Raw genomic sequence first — 19,903 nt, 5'->3', positions numbered from 1 at the left:
TCATGTGTCACAGATCTTTGTCAGAACAATATTTGTGGGAATGGGACAGGGATTTTGATCTCTTATACCTAATGTATAGCTGAGAAAATGCGTACTATATCAGTACAGCAAAAAAGTTTCTACATTTGGCATAAAGGATGTACTGCATAAACCAGCTTTCTGAAGATGATAAATGACAATATGAAGAATCTCCTCTTGTATTTGGCATACCAATGTTTCTCTCTTGTCTATGAACGTTATTTAAATGAATGAAATTCAGCATGAGGATTTGTGTGTAAGTGTTGGCAATATGAATCCTATGAACGTTGGACAGGTCAAATGCAATCCATTCCCTAGAAGACGGCTGTTTTCTTTGTTCTAAAAAAAAAAACAAAAAAACTAAAATATCCACGAGCAACACATCAGCCAATGCAGCTGGTTATATGTCTGTGTTCATGTGCAAAATAAATGTAAATCCTGCATGCGTAGTATGCCAAAAGGGTTTTAGAAAAGACCAAAATATTCAAATTGGGTCTCCTTGAATTCCAGTAAACAGAATATTATGCTTCATGTCAGAGAATTGTGCCAAATCTTTAGAGTCAGCCAGCAGTAACTCTCCATAGTAAAAATAAATAATAAAAAAATCTGATACTAACAACAGTTCTAATCTATCAGCATGATGTTAAGCATGCATTGCAACTACATGAGGGTGGTTTAGTTACTGATGATCTCATTTCCTGAGAACTAGCTATGGGTAAAGGAATCAACAAACCACAGCAATTATGTACCAGGTTTTCTAGCACCACCCAGAGATCTGAAGTGGTGCTCCAGGCCTGCTAAATCGAGAAAGGTGAATGATGATTCAAAAAAATAACCTAGGGACAGAATGCAAGACAATGATTTTTCACAACAAAGAAAATAAAAATCAAATAAGTTATACAGAGTTAAGCAAAAAAAAGTAACCTTTATGAAAAATAACTGTTTATTGAACTTATACACGACAAAGATTTCAGAGAATTCTTTTCTCAACTTTTTTTTCCTCCTTGATGAAAGGTGAGACACATTGAAATGTATACATTAGAGCAGGAAGAGAAGAATTCTAAGTACCACTTTCTGGTGAAAGAAATAAAGGGCAAGTTCTCTTTTTTTGGGTTTGAGTCATATTTAACAGGGTATATACACATTAATGGTTGGCAGATTAAGTTGGAGAAGATAATTGGGGGGAAAAAAGCATATAGCTAAAATTCACTTATACTTAATTTGCCCATCTGTAAGTTTTTCTAGGGGGGAAAAAGGGACTTTTCTCTCCCAAAATACCTGTACTTTGTACAGATAGCTTATTGCAAAGAACAATTTTTCTTTCTTGTGTCTGTTTTAATCTCAGTATTTGGTCATTTCCACCAGACCTATTTTTTGAGCCATGATATTTAGCATTTGCACACAGTAGCTCATATCACAAGACTGACATAGCACAAGCACACCCACATATACACACATAATCAACAGCAAAGCAGCAGAAGCAAGAAGCTGTAGCAAGATAGTTACAGAATTAGTCAACTCCTGAAGCAAGTTTTAACTTTTGTTCAGATTTCTCCTTATTATCTTTTTGCTACACAAGAATGTCGGAAACATGCCATTGCTAGCAATAATAAGCTCAAGAGCAAAGAATTTAAACCAGTATATACTGAAACACCCTTACTTTTAACAGAAGCAAAGTAAATTCCAGTTAACTGGCAGGGCAGGGAAACTGGCTAGAAAACCAAGCCTCCCTCTTTACCTGTGTTATTAATGCGGTTACGTAGTGCTCCTCCCCAGGACCACCTGTTTTGCTTTTGTTTTGGCTTCTGGCTTCTTTCAATTGTGCGACGTACAACAGCTTCATGTCGTTCCTTAAGTACAACAGGATAATACATTTGGATACTGTCGGGTTTTTAACTTAATCTTCTCATCAAACCCTGCTACCCTCCACACAGATGAAACCTAGCAGGCATCTTGGAGTTGTGTTCAAGCTTATGTACTGCCTGCTAAGACACACACTCAGATGAACCATCCTAACTCTAGAACAGGATTGAGCAGTAATTAAGCCATAAATAAGTTAAAATGCTAACTGTAATTTTGAAAAGGTAAGATCTGTTTGAGACCTGCAGAACTGCAGAGAAAAAACAGTGGCCCTGTTACGGCAGCCACTACACAAACACACCCTAGGGCTACTTCCTACCTTGTATCTCCCACCTACTAAATATTTGAACAGTGGGAGAGAGAGGAAACAAAAAAAAACCACAAGGATGAGCTGACTTACGTAGGATCACACTGTAAGTTCCCAGCTTAAATGAGACAAATCAGCCAACAGCGTATTTCATTACACACTCTCTTAAAGGGGCAACTATTTAGCTACCCTTATACTAAATGGCTAAGAATTAACAGATTACAAACTGAGTCGATTTTGTACGGTTTTTTCTGCATGAGTTTGTGCAGTGCCATACGCTGTAACCCAGACATGCTCAACTTAGCTGCATTTGATTCATAACGGGCACTTTAAGTAGCAGTATCTGCTTCAAAACCTCTTTCTCACGCTCTCTCATACTGACCATAGCTTATATTGCATTCTTTCCATCAACTCTTAAAGTTTGATAGTACTGTATCTTATGGTAAAAGCAAGCTGAAAAATGTTTTCATGATATTTATTCTTACCTTATCTTCTTCTATTCTCTGCCTTCGCTTTTCCTCTACGGCAGCTCGCCTTCTCTCTTCCTTTAATCTCTGCTCTTCTAGCTTCTTTCTGCGTTCCTCTAAGTGTTTTTCATAATGTTGCCGGGCCCTCTCTTCTCTTTCTAACCAGATGGATTCTCTTGCAGCTGTGAGAAAAATCAGAAATAAAAGTATTAACATGCTATATGTGATGAAGTCTTTAATACAATTTGAATAACCAAGCTAAATGGAAAAACTTTTGAACTCATTTTCTTAAGACGACATACATAAGATCCTAATCTCTCCTCATGTATTAAAACATCGTGTACCCTGGTCACACATTCATTTCATTTCATCTCAATTTACTCACTATGAATTACCACCAGAAATAGTTAAATTATCTGAGCATATAGTTTCTACGTGGGAGAAAGGATTTTTTGTTAGTGTAAAATACCTAAATACTTAAGTCGGATATATGTGAACACACTTCTGTTGTACAAACCATGATAATTTTCTGTAATCTTTTACTGTAAAAAGAAAGATAAAACTATCATCACTATATACCTTTAGGGATCAATACAGATCTCTTACGATAGAAGTGGCTGGGATGACAAATCTAGTACCTGGACTGTTAGCCATACCAACAGCTGACTAGAAGGAAACACGTTACCCACCAAAGAAGTCAGTCTAAATGTGAACTTTAATCTGTCACGTAATTCCACTGCTGCAGAGCTCTGAACAATGTGTTTCAGAAGTGCTAATCAAGACAAATCAAGAAGCACTACACAAGACAAATTTTTCTCCCCATCAGGGTCTGAATTTTCATGAAGGTACTATCTGGAATACGGGCTCAAACTGTAGTCCACATGAAGCCATTTACATATGATACTCTGGACCTCTCCCCATGGCTGTCTTGAAAGCTTCAGGTCCCAGAAATGTTTGTGTTCTAACAAAACCTGTTACTTGCTTTTTAAAAATCCCAGACATTTGATACCTCTGGATCTTCATGAACTGACAGATGGGAGTACAGGAAGAGATGCATGTGAAGGTCGCGAGACAAACATCACTGAGAACCACATCAGAAAACCATACACAGAAGGAGCTCATTGATAACAGAGCAGCCACAGGGAACCAGGACAGCAAAGTGTCAAAGAGACTTTCAATCTCCAAGGCCAGCAATATAAGGTAGTTCTCTACGTAAGTCTGAGACAGTATTTTTTGAATTCAATCTAGGGGAAAAAAGGGGGGAAGGGAGGAAAAAAAAGAAAGCCTATTGTTATAATCACATACTCTAGAACAGCAACTCCAGCCTTTGGTCAGCAGAGATTTGTGTTGACACAACCACATACCAAAACAAAAAACCCAAATACTTCTAGGTGTTCAGAGCAGACATTGCAATCGCTTCTTGTAACACGAGAACTAACCTTCACCAAGCTGCTCTTCTGCACCTTCCTGCCTACTCAAACAAACCCCACCTCACCTAATAAATAACTTAGATTGCACTCTAAACGTTATGTACTTGCATATGCCGTCTCACCAAAAAGCTCCACCTTGAGCAGACCAGTTCATACGTAGGGTATCTCCCTTAAGAAAACAGCTCTCTACCACTTCAGATGTCAAATACTTTGCTGAGAAAAGCAGACAGCATGCTTAGCTTTGCTGTGGTATACAGACTAGCAGAGAGGTATTTGTTCAGCAGCTACAAGCAACCAGAAGAGACCCTCCTGGCAAGATGGGTGATAGTTCAGCAAGATGCATGCAGGAAATCTGACAATCATACCTAGAATAATTACAACAAGGAATAATACAGTTGCATAGATCATTACTAGCAATAGGTGTGAGAATTTACACTTACAAATGTGAAATACTAATGCAAGAGCCACCAGAAGATTTACAGAAATATTTTTCTCTGCCAATTTAGTTAAGTGACTTGAAGGAGAAATGTGAACTGCAGACTAAGTCAGAAAATATCAAAATGCAGCAGAAAAAAGCAGCTCCCAGGCCAACTGAAATCTGCAAAGGCTTTTTCTTCTATATTAAAGCCTTACAACATAACAAAATAGAGCCGAAATTGGTGTTCCAAATGCAAGACTAATTTGTAAACCAGGAATGTGCATCTGTTGCCCCTTCTTGGGAGCCAGTAGCTTACCAAGAGAATGGATGGACAGAGAGATGGCTCTCACTATGGTCCACCCTTCTCCTGGGACTACATGACCCCTCATGATGCTGTCTTTCTATTGCCCAGGTCCAAAGAAGACTGAGCAAAGGGCTCTGTCTGAGCCCACCTTTTCCAACAATTTGGCTTACATCCTGAACCACTGAAGTGTAAGACGTGTCTCCTCTGAGATACCATCCCCTTTTTGTCTTTGCCTTCTGCTTAACAGCCCAACTTTGCTAACCAATGCCTTGGGCGGAACCACTGTCAGCCTGTCACCAGAAAGGCAGTGATTTTTTCAAAAGCTTGCTCTTCCTATTAGCTTCTGCACAGTTGGATTGCAGAATAGGGTCAGCCCAAGAATAGGCAGCCACATCAGTGAACTGTACTGTTCTTTCCACTTACTCCATGTGCATTTATCACGTTTTCTTCATCAAATAAGGGTAACATTCTCCAAAAGCAGCAACCCAGTTAACTTCAACCAACTACTTTTAAAAAAAAAAAAAAAGAAAAAACATACTTACCTTTAATACCACCTAAAAACGGGCAAAAGACATTTCTAAAGTGCTTACGCTTAAAGGGAAAAGGAATAAAGAGTATCATTAATCTTTGGATTCCACACTGCAAACATTTCATGTTAACTCCTTCTTTCTCCTGAACCTTTGATGAAGACTTCAGAGGAAGTTAACACTTATTATTACAGGATAGGACCGCTTCAGATCTCCCTATTCAAAACACATACATTTTACAATTGTATTAACTTTTATCCATTCTGGTGAGGTTTCATGACCATTTTAACCAAACTGCTGGCTGACACCAAGAGGAGCTGCATTTGCCCTCCTCTAGGCCCTGAGTTTGTACTCCTCCTCCCAATACTGACAGCGTTGCTCACGGGACTGAGATCAGATGGATCAAGGAATAGTTAAAAACCTGGTTAAAACCAGGTTACTTTCATGCCTTTTTTCTTCCAACACTTAGCTGCAGCTGGCCCTGGTGGAGATGGGTCAGTCTGGGCAGATGTGTAAGCAGACATCTAGGGGGTGGAGGGTTCTGAAACCAGAGGAGGCCTCAGGGCAGAAATGGGACTGCTGGGCAGCGCAGCACAGCCTGCCTGAGCTCTCCTGAAGCGAGACAGGGCTCAGCAGTTTGCTGAATTCAACAGCAGGTCAACGCAATACATGCAGAGAAGCTGATTTTACTTTCTTGACACCAGACTAATTCAAACCCAACCTACACCTAAACCTTCCTAAAAGGAAGGTTACAGAACATGGCTTCTCTGTATTCATCAGATTTATGAAAGCCTCTGCCCCAAGCTCTCAGTTGTTTACTAATTCCACACATATTAACTCCAAAGGTCTTTGTCTCATCTTCAAAGACCTCTGCAGTTCTGTTTTGAACAATATCACATTCCTGTTTCTCTGACAAGTCATATTCCTAGCTTAGAATTAATTTTTTGAGAAAACATATCCTTTCTCCTCCATCAACAGAACCAATTACTCTATACCGGACACCTGTCTGCAGACAGAAGTTTCACAAAAGGCACAGCGAAGCTGGGAAAACATGCCTACTACTCACGAGGACACAAAATAAAGGGAAGAGACACTCAGAGCTTGAGTTTATGAGCCTGAACAGGTGAAATATTTTACTTCGTAAAACCGAATTTGAACAGAACTTAACTAATAATACACTGTGAACAACACAATAATTTTCATCATTTTTCCCATTTCAACACTAGGTTTTTATCACCTTTTTCCTTAAATAATTGTTCATTAGTGCTAGGCTGCAGTAATGTTAAGTAACTGTTAAATGCCATTCCTGGAGGACATGGTATTACTCTCTCCTTCTGTTCTTTCTGTAGAATTACTTCCTGGGAGGCTTCTCCGGCTAGTTTTCATCTTCAGAATAGTTTCTTAGAGTCTACTGTTATGTTTCATTTCTGACACAGAAATGGTTAGGTTTGGTTCAGTTCTGAGGACAGCATTGCACAGATACATACACACACAGAGCTTGTAAGAGTAAGTTTAAAAAGGTATATGATTTTGTGGACTTATTTTATTCTAACATGTACAAACTACAACAATTAGTCTTAATTTCCAATCTTTATTATTTTTCTATCTGTAGATGTCACAGAAATGGATCTTGAAAAAAAAAATTATTCCCTAGGCCCTTCTTAAAAGGAAATCTGGAGTCCATTTCATTTATTGCCTGCAAAATTTGCATAATTTGATCTTTGTTATAAGCTTTAGCTTCCCTAGCTAACCATTCAAGAGTGGAACTAGATTATTCCCTTATGTAACATCCTATGTTTGCAATCTAAGTTAGACCCACCTTCACATAGCGAATGGTCTACTTAGACTCCTACAGCATCCCGTCACCATGGTGCTATACAAATCAATTAAAAAAAACCAAAAACCCCCAAACATCCGAGAGTGCACGCACCCTGATACATAGACTCTGAACACACTAAGTAACCCAAACAATGTAGTTGTTCAAAACTGGAGTTCAATCACATCGTTTTGCAGAAGTTTTGAAACATCCATTCTCTTTGAAAAAGCTAAGAGCACCTAAGGAGCTTAGTAGCCCATGTGTCATGGAAGTCCATCTAGCTGCAGCATGTTGGCTTTTACTCAATAGTCACTTACGTACATACCCTAATGATCATATCAAAAGAAGCCACTGCTGTGAGCCAAAAAGACTTCCACAGATCCTGAGATCATCTGGATCTTCTGTGCCTGGAATCCGCTCGCAATAGCAACCCAGCGTGAAAAGGCTCTTCAGTTTTCTACTGAAAATAAAGCACTTCTGGAAGGATATGAGAAATTAAGAAAAGCAAATAATTAAAAAAACCCCACACAACGTTCTTAACTGATGTCACTGGAATATTAATTTGCCTATAAAAGACATGGAGATAGATTGTTCTTTTTGTCATTAATGTAATGGTTAGATCTTCTGGGGGCATTATTTGTGGTGATTTCCATAGACTTCAGCCTGTCATGTTGTTTGGAAAAAGTAATTTAAATAGTACATTTGAACTCTCAAGACTAAGTTCAGGAAGAGAAAGGCTGAAAACATTTTTGTGTTTTGGTATGTAAAAGAGTTAACTTTCACGTACACTCTCACTGCTGGGAAGACAATCAGAATGCTAAACCTCTGGATACAACACTCATCTTCCACTTTCTGCTCCTCAGAGAAGGGACGATAAAATCCTACTTTTTGATAAGGAAAGACAGCTCAATAGCAGAAACACACATTAGTGATGGATTGCCAAGGCACGTGGAAGTATTAGGCTGGAATAAATTATAACAAAAGAAATAGACTCCATTTCAAACAAATATAAAAGCTATGTCTTCCCATCACCTTTAAGTTACAGCAGAAAATATACACCCATCTGTTAACATGAGAAAGCTACTAATTTTATGCTTAGACCAAGCATTTTAACTAGTACACAAAAGCATGATTTACGATACATCTGTTTTCTGATAAAAAGGGTGATATCTATTTTTCACAAATTTAACTTTTTCCACAGATAGGGAAATAATCTTTCCAAATTTTAAATTTTATCTTTTTTAAAGTATTAATTCCTACATTTTCTCTTATTAGAGACTGAAAGGAGAACATCTCCTTTGTTTTCACTGCTTCCTGTATGCACTACTGACATTCTTGCATGAACTTACGGGCTCAGTTTTTGCCAACTATGAGGCAGCTATATAGCGTGACATAAGTTAGTGTCCTTAGACATATGATGATATCTTCAGAAAAAATAAAAAGTTTAAAGTAACATATTTTTATTTCATTCTCATCTCCCTATTTATGAATTTGCAGAAACTTTTTTTTCCTGCTAACCCAGACAGAAATTAACAAATTGTAGTCTAGGGTAAAAATTGATGTTTACTCAAGGATTAAAAAAGCCTACTCTCGTGTAAAAATTAGAGATATTAAGCCCTATTCTGAATACGCAGATGTGCTTCTAGAAGCACAGCGAGCCATATTTCATAGACACATACGTCAAATGCTTTGCTGATAGAAGGAATCAGCAGATGAACCTACAGGAAACAGAAGATACCTCTACAAGGTCCAATCAGCTTGGAACAGCAGCCAATTTGCAGGATGTGCAAGAAGAAAATAGCCATGATGGCTATTATGATGGCTCCTCCAGAAGCGACGCTAAGAGCTATGGCCAGTGCTGAGCCAATGCTGGACTCCAGTACGGGTACAGTCCAACGAAAGGGTTTTTTCTTGCAGCAGAGCCTTAACAACTTCATGATACTTCTCTCCCTCATAATAACACATATCATCTGACAACATGCAAGAATCATTCAAGGAAAGCTTGGTGGTTGTTCAAATATGTATGCTGAAAGCTTAAATGGCATAGGAACATTTACATTAAAGCTGGAAAATACAACGAAAAGTAATAACCTGATCCCTGTTCTATCTCATTTCTTAGTCCAATCTATAAATTTGAACACAGTCATGTGATAAAAGGACTCAAAATTAGAGCATAAAACCAAGATTTAGAAATTGAGCCCCGGACATGCTGTTAATACCTTCTGCTTGTTTGCAAACTAGTGATGCTGGATTAGATTACAGAGCAACATAATTAAGGCTGTATTTCTGGCACCTCTGAAGTGAATAACAGAGCAAAAGAAAAGAAGGTCAATCAAGAAAGAAACATTCCAATACTGAGAGACATGTAAGACTTGAAACCAATCAATTTTACACTAGAATTAACTAATTTAATGTGGGAGACGTTAACTGCATGTTTCTTTTGTGGAAATAATTTTGTAGTTTCTTTCCCCAATCATGCACACAGAGAGCCATTCTTTGCAGCAGTTTTAGGCTGCGAGGGAAGGGGGATCATGCATTAAGTGTCAAAGCCTCTATTTTCAGTTTATCCGTGTGAAGCAAGGGGAGGTCCCCCCAGCTCCTCTTTTGCTGTCGCTTCTGCTGTCTCTTCACTTTAGTCCTTTTTGTTCTTGTTTACTGCCTATGTAAAGGCAGATCAGTCTAGCACTGCCCTTTCTCAGTCTGCCTTTTGCATCCATCTTGGACAGACAGCTTACCTGAGTAAAGATCTTACAGTCTTTGTCAATCTTTCCAGCCTTTATCTTTTCTGACTTTACAGCACTGACCTCAGCAATAGCTTTCTCCTCTGACCACTGTTTCACCTTTCCTCACTGCCAGCTCCGCACCGAGACTGTGATCGCCTCCTTGCTGCATTAGCAGAAAAATGGATCAGTGATGCTTTAACCGTATGTAAAAATGGGGATGTTCCATCAGGCCACAGAAATGGTTGACTGAATGAATTAAAAGGTGAACTTCAGAGCTGTAATTAAAGCTGAAGTTGATGTTAGATTCTCTAAGCCAACCTTTCCCCAGTAACCATGCTCTGAGGGACATTCAGCACAGAACTTTTTAAATTAATCTTACTTAAAAATTGTTTTCTTGCCTTATAAACCCGTCTGACATTCAAGTCCTCTGAGAACATCCCAAAATGATTCATATGCTAGGGTCACTGATTCCTAGTTTCTGTGGGGCTTCTGACTGTGGAAATGTTGGATATAGTTCTGTCCCCAGCTGCCAGAGAAGAGAATAAGCCAGAAGGAGTTCACTGGCAGAAACAAATTGTAGTTTTCATTAATGCGATATTTTGCCAATGATCACTTTCAAATAGGAGAGGAATACGTATCATAATGTGATCTTTAAAATATTACTTTAATGCTTATGCATTGTGAGTATTAAGAACTTAATGGATTTAGCCAACCTGAAATTCAGCCATATTCTAAAAACTAAGGTTAATAACACATTTCCTTAAATAAAGAGTTAATCAGATGGCAGGATTACCATCTTTTATTCCCAATGCCAGAAACTAAATGAGCCCTGTGTCCTTGTCAAGATCATAATTGTGATAAAAATGGTCAGTCTTCAAGCAGGATTCGTGTAGATAAAACATGCACAGACAGAAGACTTAAAATAGTTTTCTCAAGAATCAGGGATGCAGATACGGTGAAGTAAAATCAAGAAATCCCCAACTCTTCCTCTTTGCTAGGCCACTATCTAAGGCTATCAGAATGAAACCAATTTTAAAATCCAAGTAACTTTCCCTGTTGAAAAAACACATTTTGAGTTTTCTTTCCAGTTAGGGAGAACCAGGTCTATGCTAATCAATGGAACGTGCCCAGAGACCAACTGGCATGGAACAACATTAACCTGTACTACCAAACTATGCTCCAAAATGGTGACAGTACTCAATCAACACATGAGGAAAAGCCCATGGGCCTCCCCTGCCAATTCCCAAACTTTGGCAATCAGCGAGGAGACAGCTAGTTGGCTGGAGCCAAAACCCTGCCAGCATCCATCATAACAGTTTAACAGCAAGAACAATAGCGTTTCAGCACCAGGGAACACTCTTCAGCACTGTTTAATTTGCCAGTACAGATAAAACCAATATGGCAGAGTTAAGGGTGAAGCCCCCCTACTGAAAAAGCAATAGCTTTTATTAAATTTTTCCAGTTTGACCAGGCCGTCTACCATGTTTGTCTTCACAAACAACTCAGTTCTGACATGTGTCTCACACAGCCTCCAGTGCCAAACCCAGCCGGTCAGCCTGACACATATGAAGAAGGAACCACAGTGCCAAGCTGGAGCCAGAAGTGTGACAGCTCCCTTCACTCTGTCCTCTAAGAACAGGCCCGTTTGACAGCTATCACCCTCACCTACCACCGCCTCTCTTGGGATTCCCATCTTGCACGGCCCAAGAGAGCTGGTCTCGCACCGAGAGATCTGATACTCGTATTTTAAAGGACAGATGTTAATTTCGCACATAGGCACTGTAGTAAAGAGCGCTAGCAGAAACAGCACAAAATGAAAACAAGATTACTAAAGAGCAAGTGACACACTGGAAGCATTATTTATAGAATCAAGTGAAGATTGCCCTAATGATCCTTTAAAGGTCTGAATGCACATATCAACAAGTAATAATACGCACATTACAAAATGGTCAGGGGAATAAAAAACTTGAAGCATGGCTGCTAAGCAATTCCTTTATTTCTGCCCACATGAAAAGGCAAGTCTAAGAGAATAAAGCTAAAAATCCAAAAATCGATACAACTTATTACTCACGGAAAACATGAGTTGTACAGAAAAAAAGCCAAAGAATTCATCTTTCAGAAGTGTTGGGATGGCATTTCAAAAGCAATGCCTTTCCTACAGTGAAGAAACTAAAAAATCCTTCCTTCTTGATGGGGTGATTAGCTGAAATAGCATACACATCCCTGTGTCTCTTCTACATTTTTTAAAGAAAGTTCCAAAATTAGACATGAATATATTGAGGTGAAAGGGGCATTTTTGTAGAAGCCTTTTTATTCTTTTCAATTAGGTAGCATAACATGATGCTCAAGAAACAGCAGATACCAACAGTCCCGCCACACATATGATATATGTATCTAGACACAAAAGTGACAGCACTCATCTTTTCTACTCCCTAAACTCTCATTAAGAAGAGAAGAGGTAGACACCAAAGTCTAAGTAAAACAAGACTGCCAAAATATGACTGTCAGGTGCAAGCAAATCCTCAAGAGTGCAGAGCACATACTGACCCATTATAACACAGTGAAAGCCACATCTATCACAGCACAGCAGAACTCGAAAAAAATTAAAGCTTGAAAGTAACAAAAGGGGGAAAAAACAGGTCTCAAATCAACCCTTCCTTAACACCAGAATATTGCCCAAAAAAGAAACACAATCATTATTAAACTGGTACTCCACATGATCTCAACAGAAGGGTCGAACAACTTAATTTTCATGAAAAGATAAAGTGACCTCCTGCAGCTCAAGTTGCTGAAAGTGCAAAATGAAATTGTTACAGATTACTACCAGCTCTACACTTACAGAACTGAACACTGTCTTTTTTTTGGCAGCAGAAAATAATTTCACTTGAGGTATGACTGAAATTCTTAACTTCTGCTTAAAAAGAAGCCCTTGCTGAACTTGACAGATCCCCTGAATCAAAAGGAAAGGAATTAAGTTTAAATCCAACCTAAGTCTATTAAAAAAAAAGTTCTTTCCTTCAGTTGCTTTACTGTTGCATGGCTGATGTCCCAGTGTTAACAAAATCCAACTCTAATTTTCAGCGAGACACATTTATGTAACGACATTATACAACTTGATGTTTAAGACAGACGGCTTAGGTATTTCTTTGCTATGGTTCACATGACATGAGTGACTGATTATCTAGGTTCTGCACTGAAAAAAAAAATGACGCTTGCATGCCATTGTAAAAATCATTGCTTTGCTGCACTGGAACACAAATCTCAAGAGACAGCTCCTCAATCATAACGTTAGAAGACAAATATACAGATGAAAGTACAACGCGACTTTCAATTTTCTTGTTAGTTCAAAATAATTCTTCACGCAAGAACACACAATACACTCATACATCACGGGGACATGCAGAACTCTCCCATTTAGGCATGAAGGATTCCACATCAACTTAAAAAAAACTCTACAGTTTGATGTTGCTTTTAAAATATGTCACACAAAACGACACGTTTCTCAACAGAAGTCATGTCCTTCCAGTAACAGATATTAATTTATCAATAGCTAGAAAAATCAGGGTTCACAAAAACTTAAGGAAAGCATCTGTCTCTGCACTTGAATAAAGCATTGTTACTACAGAAGGATCAAATCTGAAAAAAGAACAAATTCAAGACATGGAAGTGTCATCTATGACAAATTAATTAAAATGGGCCAGTAACCTCCATTTGCTCTGGAACCTGAAGAAACTAAGTCTATGCATACCATCAACCTCAACTCCAGGAGCAGCTTTGTAGGGACTGGCAAATATCCTGTCACGTTACCCCCTTGAGCAAGCCAAAACCAAAGCTTTCTTTTTCCCCTCCAAAACAACCCTAGTGATTCATGCACGGCTAATACAATGTTATAAGGTGCTATAAAGAAGGACGGATATTAATGCTATTAAGACCCAGATGGCAATAAATCATGGCTCTCCAGGTTAGAAAAAGCAGCATAACTCTGGCTGGAGTTATGATATAGTTCTATAAACTTACAGAAGCTAGAAAATGGAAATAAAGAACTTCTGTTTCTCAAGCCATAAGAACAATGCAGCATCCAAAGAAATCAGGGTGAACATGTAAAAAATAAAAGGAAATACTTGTGCTCCCCAACCTCCCAATTGCTACAGAATGCTGTGGGAGCCAAACATATAAATAGTTTTCAGAAAGCCATCAATTTGGCTTCACATAATTCTATAATTCTCCCACCACCCCACTCAGTGTACTGCCCATCACTAGCCACTTGTTAAGTAACCTTCACCTTCCCTATTCACTTGAATAGGGTTATGCATGCTCATGCACAGGTGACATTTTGTAATATATTGAGCACATCTATTTGACACCTACTAAAGCTTTTACCTGACAAAAATCCAAGTTTATGTAGAAAAATTCAAACCATACACTGGCAACATATTCTGCAATTCTATTTTAAGGCAATAAAGGATGCATTCAACATATTAAGACGTCTAATCTTAATTGGTAAAAAAAATTCTAGAACTTGAATATTCCATTTACATCAGTGAAGCTTCCTTGCATGATTTCAGAAATCAATCCATTTTTCATTCAGATTCACAACGGTAAGTAATAGGTATGTGACAGGTATAGCAATGACGAATCCCAAGATGTGCATGAATTAAAAGATCTACTTTAAAGATGTAATAGTGTATCTAGAATGACATTATTGCATATCTAGCACAATCAGTTTGCTCAATACTTCTAAAAGCAAACTGGCAAAAACATTGCATGCAGATAGTAGTCCATAAAAAAACTCAAACAATATAGAGTAGGCCTTACCTAGCTGTTTTTCTCGTTCTTCTCTCCGTTCTCTAGCAAGCCGTTGCCTGTCATCAACCTTTAGTATTGTTGGATGATCTGTAAATGGAGGGAGGGGGAAAATATTAGGCGTATTACATAAAATCAAATAGTACCATAAACAAGTTTTTATGGGAATGACCATTAAACAAGTCCAGTTATTCTACTTTCAAAATAGATCACATTTCCAGAAATTCATCTTCGGAAAAAAGATGGAACAATTAAAAAAACATGAAAGTATTCTAGTTATCAAGATGTAGAAGACTCCCAAAGAACGGACTAAGCTGTAACTCTGAATTCCAAGCAAGACTACAGCCTGTGAAAACGCAGGAAGAAGTTTTGTTTTGTTTCCAAGCCTATAACAAATCAATTGCTTGAGAACATGCTGACAAAATACTGTCTATTATTCTATAACCTCCCTCCAAAATGCATCCACAGGAAATTCTATTATAATGCAGCACCGTTTTCCTACCAGTATTGCCTCAAAACACCCAATAAGCCCTGTTTCACAAGACTGAAGCAGCTCAGTACCCAAGCAAAACAGGCTGGATCAAAACACTGTAGAAGTTCTTGTTGAGCTTCTAAAGATAGCATGATATTGATCCCCACAGATGTTTGTGTGCACATGGGTTAAAAGCCCTGGTGAACGCGTTAAGACAGTGCATCACATGCATAGACTGGTATAATACCAGTAAAGCAAGATGATAGTTTCCTCAACTATGCTTGTAGATTGAAAGTTGACTACATGATTTCTTTAAAAATATCAGCAACTGGCCACTTGGATCACAGCAATACGACTAAGAATAACATGAAAAATCTGTGTCAGAGCCCAGGCTTGACTGTAAAAATTCAGGCTTGGTTGGAAAAACATCACTTGCTCAGTGAGTTCTCTGGAAAACAACAAAATGCTCAACGGCTAGCATCCTACTTCCAGGCTCAGCAATGAATGGAGCTGTTCCAGACAAAAAGGGAACAAAATCCAAGTTACCAATTCATCTCAGCATGCTGCCAAAACTAATTTCCTACTCATCCTTAGCCTGTTCTGTTAAACCTGGAAAGCTTTTCATTTCATGTTTTTTTTTTACTAGCACTGAAAAAGTCTGCTTTGAATAAAACCACAAGAAAACAAAAAACACCACAGAAAAATCAAAAAGACTTCTGGGTACAAAGAAATGGTCTGATTTATTTTAGTATTGAGGGGAACTCAGTTTTTAAGTATTTTAAGATAAAGAACTACCTAGAATACTGTCACCATGGAAGTACACATAAAAACAAGACAACAGATCCTTTTCACTACTCAATGCGAATACACAAGTAAGCAATTTGTAAAAACATGTAAAGTCAGCCTATTTGTGTATAGACTGCACAGCTATGAAAAAGTTACTAGAAAATCATACAATGGGTCATAAAAATGAGGTTAAAGATATTTGCAAAAATAAATCCCTGAAGTGAGGATGTGCTAGACAGATTTTTAATAGTTATTTGAATTAGACAAAAAAAAAAAACCCCAAACCAGTAATGCGCATTTCATACTCGTAACAGAAGTTTCTGCATCAGGATGACAGGACTTCTTAGATGAGAGAGTTCACTGACAACTAGCTCCAGTTTAATTATTCTTGAACTCTCATCAGTGAAAAAACTATCATCTCAACAATGGTCAGAGACTACAACCCCAATTCATGGCATCAATAGTGATGCAAAGTAAGAGGTGCAAGGAGAAAACCCGCTGCATAGCTGGTGGGAAGAACACCATTCAAACACGACAGCCCCAATGAAAGGTGCAACAAGTGAACAAGTCACCAGCAAAGACAAAGGTAATCCATCACCCAGCTGCAGATCAAACCTTTAATGTTGGTTGAATAGCACACAGTGCTGCCATTTATGAAACTATGCCTGGTCGTGCCATTGATTTGTCCAATGTACGGTGCAGATTAACATCTGGCTGATGTTAAGAAGTGTGCTGACTTGCATGCGGTCTCTTCGGCACGTAGACACAGGTCAAAAGGGTAATAATATTCCTTCTCTCTTGTGGCTGGCACATGAGATTCACAAGGCATGAACTTCTGTAGCATGAGTAATTAGTGCTAGTGGAATAATGCACACCCAATATGAATTCCCCTGAAAAACAAGTATTCCCTTCAAGGGCCGTCAGCAAAGTCAACGTAACATCAAGTTGACAGCAAATGATGAGACACTGGGGAATAACGTAAAATCCTGCTTCTTTCAGAATGTACTATTCTCCTTCCAGGTTTTTCTTCCTTTCCTGAGAGGAGAAATTTCCCTATTGGGCAGAAGCAGCAATTCTTCAAAGACGCAGGAGGGTTATATGGACAAGCAAACTGAAAAGGTCTCCCTTAAGAATTCCTAATTATAAGCAATGGAGGGAATAAAATAAATTTTTAAAGCTACCCTCTGCCATTCTTTTTGAAGATATCCAATTATTTTTCCCGTATCACACACCTGATAGTGTTCACACACACACATAGCCCCTCTCCCAGCACCCCAGGATTCTAGAACAATCCTAAAGAATTCACATTAAGTTGCAGGCTATGCAGAGTGTCAGCACGTCTTCAGTAACAAGCTATTTTGCATGCATTTGGGAGCACAAAGAACTAAATCAATATTAGCACAAAGATGGAGGTAACACCTTTGTAGCAGACCAGCATTGCCTTTGCACTGCTAGAAGCTGGAGCATACATTACCGGTGCAAATCTTATACTGTTAATTAAAATGTCTTTTGTAAGCCTTGAAAATGATCCTTCATAGTTTGGCTACAAGCCCAGTCTCCAACAACTGCATTCTGAATCCAGCTGATCTGCTGACACCCCCAGTACATAGCTTCAATAGCTTCAAACTGTGGCAAAACAAGGAAGCTCACTGGGCCTGCTCCCCATTTTGTCTCTCATGCCTGCTCATTAACCCGCCAGGCAAATACCTGGGGAACTGGCATTTCTTATTATTCAGTAGGAATACCAGGACAAATACACAGGGTACCTTGTACTCTTTCTTGCTCGTATTCATCATCTGGCAATAGCTTTAAGTTGCTGCACAAGGAGATGGGAAACATGTAATTTGCAAGAAATCCTGCAAGAATTCCTTAATTCTTACAGAAATAATTGATAACTGGGCATATGCAAAGCCTTACAGAGAACACCCCAGGAAGACCCGCATGCTGCCGTGGAAGTTGCAGTCTGGTTGTGATGAAATGCATGTGAACGCACACTCAGCAAGCTATTTCACTACACTCACATAACACAGAAATTCTTATTATTATGCCTAAGAGGGATGCTTGGAGATTCAATAACCCATAGTTCTATAAAGGGGAAATAATTCGGTACCTATTGCCAGAAATTAAGCTTCTAAACTACATATGAAAACAGTATTTTCATAAACTTACAACACTTACTGTTAGTTCAAGGTTATTTTTAAGAATTTATTAGTTCATTTAAAAGAGCTTAGAAGCCACGAATGGTATTTTGCAGAAATTCAGCACCGCAATGTCAGTCTTTTTGGTCCCTAATTATATTAACAAAAGGAAAATGCAAGCTTTTCAAATCTTCTATATAATTAATACTCACTGAACTCTTAAGCACAGCTGACATTCGTAGAAATTAGGTTATAATTTTGCTAAATTAGTAATTGTCATATGTACTTACTACATATGGCCAGTTTCTGTGGTTCAGGTAACTATCAGCTGCACTCAGCGTGACTTCAAAAGTCACACTACTACTATTCTTTGTTTCCATCTATAATCCTCTCAATCTCATCTCACAAATGACTGCTTCCCTTCTACCCTGGACTCCTAGGGTGCTAATTTCTTGTATTAAAGAAACTAAAAGGGATATCCAGTGTAGAACAGCAGCCAGTTTGTATGTTAGTTCACAGGGGTGCTGCAGGGAGAAAGAAATGTAAGCCACAACATTATTTGAAAAAACGCATTGCTTGGATCTCAAACTCTTTCCCTTTGCACTGCCATGCACACACTCAGAGTTGCCTTGGACTCCTAATATTTGTTCAGCCTGTAGACACCTTCCAGACAATAATGACATTGTTTATAGTGACAGCTGTCACTCCTGCTGCAAACTCTTTGGTTTGGTTTTTAACCAAAACACTGTTTGACACAAAATTCATATGCAGTCTAAAGAAAAACAACAAACACCCCAAAGAAACAGAAAACCAAACCATCAGCTCTCAGGAATTCTCTCTTCAACACAGATTCTCACCAGCTTGGTGCAGAGCTAAACCCTGCATGCATGCCTGTGCCCTCCCTCTCTCCAGTCCCAGGAACTTTGCTTTCCTTCTACACATCAACATAGGTAAAGAGAACATAGGAGCGGCTAGGACACCCTCCTGAGAAATGAAAACTGGGATTAAACTACTGCAGGATAAAGTGGATATTGAACACTGTCCAACTCCAAAAGTTCTGTTTTTGCTGTGGAAGCGGGTAATGTTATCTCCATTCTCTCCTCTTTTTCCCGTTGCCTTTCTGATTGAGAGCAGCCATGAATGCTGCACGTTGTGCTGGACCCAGAGGTGCCTGGCAGAGCATGCAAAGTGTGATCTGAACACAGACAGCAGTGGGATTGCTTCTCTCTGGGGACGTAGGCCAAAAGGTACCCAGTTTGGGGACAGAGAAGAATCTGTCGGTGTAACACGGACACTGAGCCGCCAGGCTGTCAAGGAGCTGAAACAGGGGAGCTTACAGGGTGCCTAGCCCTCAGCAACACAAGCACCTATGCTTTCTTAGGCATCTATACAAGATCATTATTAATTGCATATTTTTAAGCTTGTGTACCAGAATTACAACACAGGCAGAATTCAGATATCTAAGTGCTCTTCTGGATCTTGGTCTAATCGTGCAAGTGTAACAGACTCATGGCATCAGGGATTACATTAAGCATTTTAGTGCTTAGGCTTTCAACTGTGTAAGTGAACAGTGAATTAATCATAGAATCACAGAATGCTTTGGGATGGAAGGGACCTTTGAAGGTCATCTAGTCCAACCCCCCTGCAATTCGCAGGGACATCTACAACTACAACATCTTCAGTTAAATCCACATGATGTACCGATCAGGTATGGTGAAGTAATGACAAACATCTACTCACTGCACAGAGTGTACTACAGAATATGGCATGCTTTGTGCTAAGCGAAGAAATGTCTTAACAGAGGCATGCCTATATAAAGCTATAAATCCTTGGC

The 19,903-nt window shown here is 38.9% G+C and overlaps 1 protein-coding gene across 9 annotated transcripts in view; it reads right to left on the bottom strand.

Moving 5' to 3' along the window:
* Positions 1-19,903, bottom strand: part of MAP7 (microtubule associated protein 7) — a 124,823-nt gene that overhangs the window by 35,707 nt on the left and 69,213 nt on the right. For 5 of the 9 annotated variants that reach the window (XM_087777419.1, XM_087777417.1, XM_087777415.1 and 2 more), the window contains exons 3-6: positions 14,686-14,763; positions 2,671-2,834; positions 1,757-1,868; positions 768-854 (exon numbers count right to left, since the gene is read on the bottom strand). In XM_087777419.1, coding sequence (XP_087633545.1) covers positions 768-854; positions 1,757-1,868; positions 2,671-2,834; positions 14,686-14,763 — 441 coding nt within the window. The remainder of the gene's footprint in view (positions 1-767; positions 855-1,756; positions 1,869-2,670; positions 2,835-14,685; positions 14,764-19,903) is intronic. The other 4 variants (XM_087777421.1, XM_087777422.1, XM_087777420.1 and 1 more) reach the window with 1 other exon arrangement.

The sequence above is a fragment of the Nipponia nippon genome, unplaced genomic scaffold (assembly GCF_047370975.1).
Source record: "Nipponia nippon isolate SJK-2023a ecotype South Korea unplaced genomic scaffold, ASM4737097v1 scaffold_4, whole genome shotgun sequence".
Classification (NCBI taxonomy): Eukaryota; Metazoa; Chordata; class Aves; order Pelecaniformes; family Threskiornithidae; genus Nipponia; species Nipponia nippon.
This window is presented reverse-complemented; position numbering and strand designations above follow the sequence as displayed.